The 12,699-nt window shown below is 43.9% G+C and overlaps 2 protein-coding genes across 6 annotated transcripts in view; one reads left to right on the forward strand and one right to left on the reverse strand.

Annotated features, from left to right (window-relative positions):
- Positions 1 to 12,699, reverse strand: part of LOC139765587 (uncharacterized) — a 106,538-nt gene that overhangs the window by 87,223 nt on the left and 6,616 nt on the right. The gene's annotated exons all lie outside the window — the stretch shown is intronic.
- Positions 2,181 to 7,000, forward strand: LOC139765439 (uncharacterized). The gene is made up of 6 exons (XM_071692810.1): positions 2,181 to 2,241; positions 3,375 to 3,616; positions 3,775 to 4,026; positions 4,315 to 4,557; positions 5,243 to 5,362; positions 5,654 to 7,000. The coding sequence occupies exons 1-6, from the start codon at positions 2,181 to 2,183 to the stop codon at positions 5,828 to 5,830; spliced, it is 1,095 nt and encodes a 364-aa protein (XP_071548911.1). The 3' UTR covers positions 5,831 to 7,000.

Below are 12,699 nucleotides of genomic sequence, written 5' to 3' on the forward strand. Positions count from 1 at the left end.
ACACCATTCTGTTGGCATTATTCTCTTTCCAAGATCCAGTTGTATTAGTCATCGAATCAGACACCATTCTTCCTATGCCTACACCATGATGGCCTTCCATGAGACATGTTTTGAGCTTGTTTAGTTGTTTGGCCTACCCACTGATCGTCAGGTTATAAATACTAATCCAAATTTCTTGAACACCTGACTAATTCTTAGACCATACACGCTTCCACTGTAGATACAGGTTCTAATGTATGGACTATACACGCTTTCACTATATCCATATAGCTCTTGTATAAGACAATACTAAAGGCATCAATGTATAGCCTATAGCACACTACTGCCCCAGTGAACTGGTGTAAGTGTTATGTTATGAGGTAAACAATTACGATCTCCAATGTTGAAGGTTTCCATTAACTTGTGTTGGAGTGACGGTAAATTGGCGTGTCGTCACGCCAAACCACCGGAGGATATACTTTATACAGAGGGAATTACGAGCTGTGACGAGAGCTTTCAACGTGGATGGTGACTACAGCAACAACGTGGGTTGTGACGTGTAAATTGGTGGATGGTCGTTAAGCAACACTGGACGACCGCTGGCTACAACAGTACAACCCTTTCATCCTAGGGCAGAACCCCTGAGCACGACGGTACAACCCCATGAGCACGACCATTGAAGACGATGGTTACGATGCTTACGAGCAGGACAACGCGACCGTTGAAGAATAACGGCACGACCCTTGTGTCAGGTCAAAGGTCAGACCATCACATCCCAGCGTTATACCGTCGTGTTCAACGATCGTTAGCCTGGTACTAAACTTCAGAACAATATCAACCATAACATTAAATGCTGTTTAACGAGAGTTGTTCATGGCGATACTGGGCGACCCTACATAGCATGTAAACATTTCCCACACCTAAGGTAACACACGTCCTTCCACGGCTCGTTCAAGACAGGAAGGGACAGATGTCACGTGTTGTGTTGTATGTTGACAACATTATGGTGCGTCACGTGATGTGTCGTGTATGCTAAGAACATAACGGTGGGTTACCTGGCACCAGCAGATCCTCTGAAGAGGTTATGGATACTTTCATCATGACCATCAAGGTATGTTGTTAAGGTGTCGTGGGAGGTTATGGATACTTTCTTCATGACCATCAAGGTATGTTGTTAAGGTGTCGTGGGAGGTTATGGATACTTTCTTCATGACCATCAAGGTATGTTGTTAAGGTGTCGTGGGAGGTTATGGATACTTTCTTCATGACCATCAAGGTATGTTGTTAAGGTGTCGTGGGAGGTTATGGATACTTTCATCATGACCATCATGGTATGTTATTAAGGTGTCGTGGGAGGTTATGGATACTTTCTTCATGACCATCATGGTATGTTGTTAAGGTGTCGTGGGAGGTTATGGATACTTTCATCATGACCATCATGGTATGTTATTAAGGTGTCGTGGGAGGTTATGGATACTTTCTTCATGACCATCAAGGTATGTTGTTAAGGTGTCGTGGGAGGTTATGGATACTTTCATCATGACCATCAAGGTATGTTGTTAAGGTGTCGTGGGAGGTTATGGATACTTTCTTCATGACCATCAAGGTATGTTGTTAAGGTGTCGTGGGAGGTTATGGATACTTTCTTCATGACCATCAAGGTATGTTGTTAAGGTGTCGTGGGGAAAGTCGCCGCTCAGGGTATCCAGGTTACGGCAGCTTGGGGTCTCTAAGACAAAGCTATGGTATCGTCCGTCCGTAAGGTGTGGGCTCACACACACACACAGTGTTCTTTCCTTGGTGTGTCACTTGTAAAGTTGGGTGCATCAGACGGAGGTGACCGTGTGTCATGTATCCCGATTATCTGTGTCATCAACGAGGAGGAAGATGTACACACGTGGGCTGAGACTCACTACCCAGCCTTGGTTACGTTGAGGGTCTGTCGTGCCTATAGATCCCATCTCGTCATTCTGCCTTTCATTCCCTTTTTACCGTTTGATCTATGCACATCTCGCGAGGAAGGAGGTCCCCCGGGCATTTCTGTGATGATTGTCAACACGGGGTAATGGGACATAGCCACAGGTGTGGATATAAGTGATGTGTGTCATTACACCTGCCCCTTCCTGACCCCTTGTATTGCACCTCTTCAACGTTAAGCCCCGCCCACTCTCCTCCCAGCCCGCCCTCCCGAGTATAAGACTATGGGTCGTGGTCGGTCGAGTCACCAGTACGATCCCTGCCACCGTCGTAACAAGACCCCAGGTAAGCCTGACGCTCACAGACGACGGTAGGGCGGCACACCACACCCGAGACAACCCACCTGACGAGGACAACACCGCACACCACACCCGAGACAACCCACCTGACGAGGACAACACCGCACATCACACCTGAACTTCTCTAACCCCTGAGGGTTAGGACTACAAGAGAACGGACGGTAAACTACATCTGTGTTGATGACCGTACACCAGCATGACCAACGTAAACTGATATTCAACATGAACAAAAGCGACACAACCTTCATAGAATGACAGTGACAACTTCAGGAATCCCTCAAAGATACGACACCAAGAATCGTCTGGACTCGGCCATCAGGAGAAGCAACAGTACAGCAGGCGAGGAATACGACGCAACGCCTTGCTAAGAGAAGAGAGGCACTGGCCAGTCTTAGAAGAGTCGCTTACCAGACGATGTTCATCCGACCTGTAGATATGGTGTCTGGGTGGGGTGGGGTGATGGTGGGGGGGGGGGGGTGCGTTTAACGTATCCACCATAGTAAACAAAGAAACTGCGTCAGTGTGCGAGAAGGTTGAGGCTGGTGTCACAATGAGTGAGGGGCGCGTCAAGTGCTGGTGGCCGAGTGTGTGGGGAAGCCATCAAGGCTCCTGAGGAGGAGTTCAACCCGCTTCCTGAGGTGAAGACACATACACCCTGCTGAGTATGACGGTCGCTGCCACGATGGTTACGATCCTTGAACACGACGCGTTGCTACGACCACTGACCACGACGGCAATTCGTCGCACTACCATATCCTAGGCTTGTACCGTTGTGCTCACGTGTCGCATCGTCGTGATCAAGGGTCGTACCGTCGTGCTCAAGGGTAGGGTTAAGGGTGTGTGTTCTGCGTGTACAAAACGACCACGTCAGGTGGAATGCTTCAGGTGACTTACTAACAACTTGTACGTCAACTCATAATGTGTCCCTCAGCATTATCTTGTACCCACACATCGGTCTGGCCGAAACAGGTAGGATGAACAGTTGGGCTGGCTGTGAGCTGCCCGTCCTGGGGCTCGACCTGGGACCCTGTGATACAGTGTGACATAAGACAACCTTGTGCTTGTGTCGTCACCCAGACACATATGCTAATTATATGATCTCTACATCTCCCCCTGCAGGATGCAGCACATCTGACGATCATAAGAAACGGAGTAACTGGAAGAACTACAGCATATACAACTACAGTTACTGTAGAACTACAACACCTGCAAGATATACAATACAGGAACTAAGAGGAACGACTGCAACCACAGTGCAGGACCAACAAGGACTAACTACAGCAACGACAATAGTTACAAACATACACAAGCTGTACAACATGAAGCCTGTGATTTTGTGTATAGCATTTCTACTGACCCAGGTAAGTCTCTCTCTCTCTCTCTCTCTCTCTCTCTCTCTCTCTCTCTCTCTCTCTCTCTCTCTCTCTCTCTCATATTCCTGCCCTGGCCTACGTGTCAGGCCTGAGCCGGGGTAGGTGATCCACCAGACCTAACCCAGGTGTGTCGTGTTCCCCTGCAGACCGCTGCCAGCCTGCTCGACGGCCTCGAACACCACCATGGAGAACACGGTGAACACCATGATGAACACGGTGAACACCATGACGAACACGGCGAACACCATGATGAACACAGTGAACACCACGGTGAACATGATGGGGAACACGATCATGAGGAATGGCATGATGGTGCAGAACCTGGAGGTGATCATCCTCGTGTTGAAAACGATGGAACACACGACCAACCCAATACAGAAGACGTTCCTGCCCACCAGGTGATGTGCGCCGCCTTCCCCTCACTAGCTAGACAGATGCCGTACACAGAGATACATAGATAGACACAGTATGAAGGTGGGTAGACACATAAGATACCACGAGAAAACCCGTCTTACTGCGAGGGAAAGAAAAGCATAGTTATCTGTTTCTTTGTCATCCAAGATGACCTCTTCTGACATGTCTTTACTGCTCTCACATGACCCATGTAACCCCCACCCCCCTAACACATCCTACCTGACCTCTCTTTAGGTCATCACAACTAACCATCTGAAACTTGACCTTTGCAGGACTCCGTCGCTTCAGCATCGACCTCTGACCTCGGAGGGAGCTTCCTGAACATTCCTGGTGCTAACCCCACCCCAGCCGCAGACCCCACCCTGACCTATGACCTGGCTCCGGCACCAACTGATGCGGTTGACAACACCATCCGCAACTCACAAGATTACGATTATGAAACCTCCACCTCAACACTCCCCTCCGAGACGCCTTCCTTCAGCTCCTCCGGAGATGCCAAGCAGTTGGATTCTGGGGTAAGGAGAGAGAGAGAGAGAGAGAGAGAGAGAGAGAGAGAGAGAGAGAGAGAGAATTCCATCTAGAGTAAGAGTTTTATGAGTACAGGGACACACTTCAAAAACACGACCTCAACAAAAACAAAGCAGGAGAGAAAATAAGCCTCGAAGTACTCCAGTGTTACTGGGTCAGGAAGGGTATTACCTGCCTGTAGTTCGCGGGGTCTACTGAGCCATCTGCTGGACGGGAATTCATTGCGATCCGCAACGAGTGTGAGTCTATCTGTGTGAAGGGCGCTTCATGTGCGAGTGTAGGCGCCAGAGGGGCGTCTTCAGTGTGAACCAAAGCGTACAAGGTGAGCGTCTTAAGTGTGAGGTTGTCAGCGGGGCTCCTTGTGTGCGAGTCTGCATCAAAATGACGTCTTAAGTGTAAGTGTCTCAGAAGGTCTTCTTAGATGTGTCAAAGTGCGTCAGAGAGCTGTGTTAAGTGCGAGCTTGTGTGTGCCAGGCGAGTGTCAACTGGGATCCAGTGTTAGAGGAGCGTCTCAAGCGTGCCAATAGAGCACATCGAGGGTCGAGTCCGAAAGCAGTCAGAGATCTGATTGGACAACACTCCACAGAAAGTCTCTCGTCATTGGGTAGAAGGAAGACACAACACGCACACACACACCTGCCACAGCAGTAACTTCGACGTCTCCTCCTGCAGGATGCGGGGTTGGGGTCTACTGTGGGGTATCCTCAGTACGCTGCCGTGCCCCTGACCTCCTTCACCTGTGACTCCCAACAGTACGGCGGATACTACGCCGACCCCGAGGCCCAGTGTCAGGTCAGTCCAGGTCAACCCAAGTTAACCTCGTCTTTACACACCCTTGTATGTGATATATTTATTTATGAAGTACGTGCATTATTAGGTGGCTGCTGAGAAAAGCAAATTCTCTCACTTCGCCCATCCAAACTCCCTTGCGTCTACTGTTTAGTCTAATCTGACCTCTTGCGCACGTCGGTACGACTCTTAGAGGTTCCGTCTCTAAGCAGACTTCTTAAAGAGGTCAGGTCAAAGGCCGAACCATCACACCCACGGGTCAGAGCGTAGTGTTAACCTGGTTCCCGCCAACAGGTGTTCCACATCTGCCACAACGGACGCAAGATGGGGTCCTTCCTGTGCCCGAACCGTACGCTCTTCAACCAGGAGTACTTCGTCTGCGACTGGTGGTACAACGTCGACTGCAACGCTGCCACGCAGAGCTACGCCCTCAACGCCAACATCGGCGTTGTCCCGGACACCAACAACTGAACGATGCCCCACACGGACGATTCGACGTTGTCGTCTCCTCCTCAGCTAAACGTCCAACGCCTTCAAGTCTGCGCAGCACACAATCATCCACGTCCGTTGCCTTCTCAACGTCAACGCTCTCCTCCTGTCGCCCCACACCACCACGGCGTTCATTTCCCACCTTAGCGTTTTCTGTGATACGACGCGTTCAGGTTCATACAAGCCGAATACGTCTTAAAAACACACTGCTTTCCCTTCATTCTCAAGACGGCTTTGATCGTGTCAACGTTGTGGTTATGCCACCATAACCAATGGCTACATGTGGTTATGCCACCATAACCAATGGCTACATGTGGTTATGCCACCATAACCAATGGCTAAATGTGGTTATGCCACCATAACCAATGGCTAAATGTGGTTATGCCACCATAACCAATGGCTAAATGTGGTTATGCCACCATAACCAATGGCTACATGTGGTTATGCCACCATAACCAATGGAACCATGACAGTGTAGGAGTCCTTGTTTATTACCTTGTGTACAATTTACAAATAGCTTTGTGGAGTATACCACACCACACCACATATTCCTCGACTTCATAGTATAGGGAAAAAATTGACATATATGGTTTACCTGTGACTATATGTGTGTACACATGTATGTGCGTGTGTACTGATGAGCGGTGTACATGGGTTGTTGACGGCAAGTTGCCAAGGGTTGCAATATTACCTTCATGTGCCATAGTATCCCTAGGCGGCCTGTATGACGTCACTCAGCTACGTCACACCTTACATGAACCAATAGCAACCTTCGCGGTAGAACTGTACTATGACGTGATGACAGTAATTCACTACTACGACGAAAAAATTTGTGACCACTTACCTGGACCTTGTGCGAGTGTCACGTCAGAACATGACCATAAAACCGGGTTCTGTGTCAATGCTTGAACGATTTTTTGCTTGTTCTGCAAAGGAAAACTATAGTGTTCTCTGTACACATATCTGGCTCTGACGTCATATAGCGCATGCACCCGTAACGCTCACCCTTAAAATCACACTCGTAATGGGGCAGCAAATCTAAACCAATGGGCAGCTCTCTACACAACGGATGATGTAAATGACGTCATATATTTTTGGACCAATGGTGTGCATCCCCAACACTGTTCCCTTCCACGTACTCTAGGCTTAGCATGATCCATTGTATATATTTTATTCTGGTAATAAAATATACATTTGTAAACTTGTGTACATTACTCTTCCAGACTCCTTAGGACCATAAACTCTCTCTAGTAATGCTTTTGATGAATGATTATGACAGTAATGGCAAACTTGGCGCATATCACTATAGTTTCCTCTAATATATATATATATATATATATATATATATATATATATATATATAAAAGCTAGGCGCTTTCGCGATCAAGTGAAGATTGTTATCATGGTGGAAATGATAAATGTTCCTCAAGGTCACGTGATAATCCACGGCAGGATATGCTTCATTTGTATTCTGGTTTTCCATTTTCTTTACTCAGGAAATATCATTGTAATCTGCTGTCGACACCTGGATTCCTTGGCTTCATCCCCACCGCTTCTGAACCTCTCCTCCTCTTTCTCGTTTCCATCACACTCCTCAGAAACTTCTTACATCTACCAACTTTCCAAACATGTCCCTCCAGTCATCACCTCCCAGGCCCCACAGCAAAACACAACCCCTTTCAATGCTCAAGGCTACTGCAACAGAAAGACCCCCCCGCCAACGCAGGTGGAGACCGGCCACCAACGCTGAGGAGGTGACTGCGTTGCGTGTTCAAGCATGAAGCAACCCGGGCAACTGTACGAGATGTGCGACAGGAGGGACTGGCCGAGATGACGGACCAGAGTGACGCACGAAGGCTGTAGCTCACCCATGGAGGCCAAGTCTACGATGAAATAAATTGTCAAGATTGGAGCTGGTGAATTTTACTGAATAATCAACCGATACATATTTTCAGAAATACTTGTATAATATGTTACCCGACCCCTCCGCTATTCATGTAAAAATGTAAGTTTCCAATACTCACTTGTTCAGCGACTCAGCAAGTTGCCTCCTGGTTCGAAACCCGTAACATTTTAACTCTTACTTGACACGTTGTTATGACTGAAGATGAGCTGAGCGTGCTGTCAGGTGGTGGTTGACCTTGACGCTACTGTCCGTCGTCAACAAGGTCATCCATGATGAGCGTCGTCCTAGACCACACCATGAGAAAGTAACGTGCCCTGGGGTGTGCGACCTCGGGCCACTAGTGTGACAACACACGGCTGGGACTACGGCTCATCTACACGTTGCTAGTATACACGAGTTATGACCTTAATGAGAACGGCTCCTGTGGTCTCGTTGCTTAACCTAACCTGTATGAAAGTTGTAACTTACGGTACACAACGAAGGTCAGTAACACTTGCAAAACATTGTTACCTTTACACTCCTCCAGTGGTGTGATCTTACCACACAACACACTCATCCACTGGTGTGACCGTACCACACAACTCACACCTACAGTGGTGTGACCTCAACACACAACACACACCTCCAGTGGTGTGACCTCAACATACAACACAGCTCCAGTGTGTGACCTCACCACACGACACACCTCCAGTGGCGTGACCTTACCATACCACACACCTCTAGTGGTGTGACCTTACCATACCACACACCTCTAGTGGTGTGACCTTACCATACCACACACCTCTAGTGGTGTGACCTTACCATACCACACACCTCTAGTGGTGTGACCATATCAATAGAAGTCTAGCAACCAAGCAGCAAGAACTGTACAGAATTCTATCGTCTGGCGAGGAAAAAAATACACCAAAATAATTTCGCTATCTTATATATATTGTAACGACCATCATAACTAGTCTTGTGAATTGTTTACACAGACACCTAATGAGGAACTGTGTACGAAACGTGTACAGTGAAGAATTAATAGAAAACATTATCCTAACTCCTACTGAAGTGCGGTTTCACCACCATCAAGAACTAGCGTGATCATATCAATATATATCGACCCGTGTAGACAATGCTCACGATTATATGCCATTTTGGTTTTCTTTTGAAGAGCAATTGCTAGAGTTAACACTTCGTCGGTCAGTTATAAATCTTTAGTATTTTCTACTGAAATAGCATCTATCACCTGAGCATAATAAACATACTTTACGTTAAAAGTGAAATATATCATTCTTGGATGTTCGAAGTTAAAAAAAAAATGCCTTCGAATTTTCTCATGAAAATGATACTTGAGAAACATTCCAAAAACTATATATCTGTGTACACAATTAATAATAAATATCTACATAATTCATTTTATATTCAATTAAAATCATCTTTTACTAATACGCATATGTCTGTTACTCAAGAATAAAAAAAATAAAAAGCCGACTTTTATGACTACATTAATTACTTTTAAGAAAATATAAAAAACAAGCATAGTTGACCAATGTTTTACGATTACAAAGTATCTTTAACTAAGAGTTGTTGCTATGGTAACATCTCACACACAAATCACAGATAATTATGTAAACATTTTGACAAAGTCTGTCGCCGGCGTCAGGACAACAATTATTAAAAGATAATCAACAAACTTACCATCGTTACCCCACAAGTGTCATGGTCATGACTGACACAAACGCAGTCATCGTCACCCGCAGTTACAACCCACCAACTTCTTCCATTTTCTTGGTTTCGTGTTAAGTTACATTTCAACAATTAACTGCGCGTTTCGTGTTAAGTTACAATTCAACGAAATGCTTAAAAAAAAAAAAAAGTCAATGGGCTACCAAGCCCATGTTCAAATTGTGAGAGTTGCCAGCAACTAAATATTCCTGCCATCACATCTTACGGAGGGCTCTCAATATCAAATTTCTTAATAAGTTCGTGTAACTACTGTCTATTAACGAAAATTGTTGCCCATTTAATGGCATTATCTGTTTCGCTGCCACATTCCACTAACTGGTACAGGACTATGAATATATTTCTCCAATATCTATCAACTACTCCAATTGTTTTCTTTTCTACTTACGAAAACTTTGATATCTAAAATTATTTGTTTTTAATAAAACTTTAAATATAAATAATCTTAAATCATTAATTAATAATATAATCATATTATTCTTTATTTAAACATTAGATAATTTTGAATATAGCATAGCCTAAATCTGCATCATTATTATATTACACAACCGTTTATACGCTATCTTGACAATTTTTGGATTAAATCCAACGAACCATAAACAATTCCTGAAGAAAAATAAAGTAATTGAGATAAAGCACATCCACCTACGAGCCTAGTCACTGTTACATACGAATCCCCTTGTGCCAGTAATGGCAACCCTGAGCACACACATCCAACCTACGTCAGCAGCAGTTCACCCAAAGAACGGACCATTACTGACAAAAACCCGAGCTGTACCATGTAACGCTTACTGTACGTCATACTTTCCCATTATCACACTGCTGAAAATTCTCCAAAATTAGACTTTGTATTGTTTATGTATGAGGAACACGTCGAGAACTTATAAGATGGAATAAGCTGCGGGCAGATATATATCTTATATGGTTTGTTATTTCAACTTAATGCCTATCGACTGCCTGGTTCATCATGGCCAGAAGATGGATTATGGATGCATGCGACATGGGAAGAAAAATCTAAATGAAAAAAGGAATGTACTCATGCGAAACGTTTATAGTGAAGAATTGATAAAGAAAAATATCCTAACTCCTACTGAAGTGCGGTTTCACCATCAACAAGAACTAGCGTGATCATATCAATATATATCGACCCGTGTAGACAATGCTCACGATTATATGCCATTTTGGTTTTCTTTTGAAGAGCAATTGCTAGAGTTAACACTTCGTCGGTCAGTTATAAATCTTAAGTATTTTCTACTGAAATAGCATCTATCACCTGAGCATAATAAACATACTTTACGTTAAAAGTGAAATATATCATTCTTGGATGTTCGAAGTTAAAAAAAAATTGCCTTTGAATTTTCTCATGAAAATGATACTTGAGAAACATTCCAAAAACTATACATCTGTGTACACAATCAATAATAAATATCTAAATATTTCATTTTATATTCAATTAATATTATCTTTTACTAATACGTACATGTCTTTATATTACTCAAAAATATAAAAATAAAAAGCCGACTCTTATGACTAAACTAATTACTTTAATGTAAAAAGACAAGCATAGTTGACCAATGTTACTCATACGATTACAAAGTATTTTTAAGAGTTGTTGCTATGGTAACATCTCACACACAAATCACAGATAATTATGTCAACATTTTGATAAAGTCTGTCGCCGGCGTCAGGACAACAATTTTTTTTTTTTTTTTTTTTTTTTTTTTTTATACTTTGTCGCTGTCTCCCGCGTTTGCGAGGTAGCGCAAGGAAACAGACGAAAGAACTGGCCCAACCCCCCCCCCCCCCCATACACATGTACATACACACGTCCACACACGCAAATATACATACCTACACAGCTTTCCATGGTTTACCCCAGACGCTTCACATGCCTTGCTTCAATCCACTGACAGCACGTCAACCCCTGTATACCACATGACTCCAATTCACTCTATTTCTTGCCCTCCTTTCACCCTCCTGCATGTTCAGGCCCCGATCACACAAAATCTTTTTCACTCCATCTTTCCACCTCCAATTTGGTCTCCCTCTTCTCCTCGTTCCCTCCACCTCCGACACATATATCCTCTTGGTCAATCTCTCCTCACTCATTCTCTCCATGTGCCCAAACCATTTCAAAACACCCTCTTCTGCTCTCTCAACCACGCTCTTTTTATTTCCACACATCTCTCTTACCCTTACGTTACTTACTCGATCAAACCACCTCACACCACACATTGTCCTCAAACATCTCATTTCCAGCACATCCATCCTCCTGCGCACATCTCTATCCATAGCCCACAATTATTAAAAGATAATCAACAAACTTACCATCGTTACCCCACAAGTGTCATGGTCATGACAGACACAAACGCAGTCATCGTCACTCGCAGTTACAACCCACCAACTTCTTCCATTTTCTTGGTTTCGTGTTAAGTTACATTTCAACAATTAACTGCGCGTTTCGTGTTAAGTTACAATTCAACGAAATGCTTAAAAAAAAAAAAAGTCAATGGGCTACCAAGCCTATGATCAAATTGTGAGAGTTGCCAGCAACTGAATATTCCTGCCATCACATCTTACGGAGGGCTCTCAATATCAAATTTCTTAATGAGTTCGTGTAACTACTGTCTATTAACGAAAATTGTTGCCCATTTAATAGCATTATCTGTTTCGCTGGCACATTCTACTAACTGGTACAGGACTATGAATATATTTCTCCAATATCTATCAACTACTCCAATTGTTTTTCTTTATACTTACGAAAACTTTGGTATTAAAAATTATTTGTTTTTAATACACTTTTAAGTATAAATAACTTCAAATCATTAATTAATAATATAATCATATACTTCTTAATTCAAACATTAAATAATTTTATATATAAAATAGCCTAAATCTGCATTATTATTGTTATTTCACAACAGTTTATACACTGTCTGAAAATTTTTGGATTAAGTCCAACGAACCAAAAACAATCACTGAAATAAGAAAGTAATTGAAATAAAGCACAGCCACCTACGAGCTTAGTCACTGTTACATACGAATACTGACAAAAACCCGAGCTGTACCATGTAACGCTTACTGTACGTCATACTTTCCCATTATCACACTGCTGAAAATTCTCCAAAATTAGACTTTGTATGTTTATATATGAGGAACACGTCGAGAACTTATAAGATGGAATAAGCTGCGGGCAGATATATATCTTATATGATTTGTT

The sequence above is a fragment of the Panulirus ornatus genome, chromosome 55 (assembly GCF_036320965.1).
Source record: "Panulirus ornatus isolate Po-2019 chromosome 55, ASM3632096v1, whole genome shotgun sequence".
Taxonomy (NCBI): Eukaryota; Metazoa; Arthropoda; class Malacostraca; order Decapoda; family Palinuridae; genus Panulirus; species Panulirus ornatus.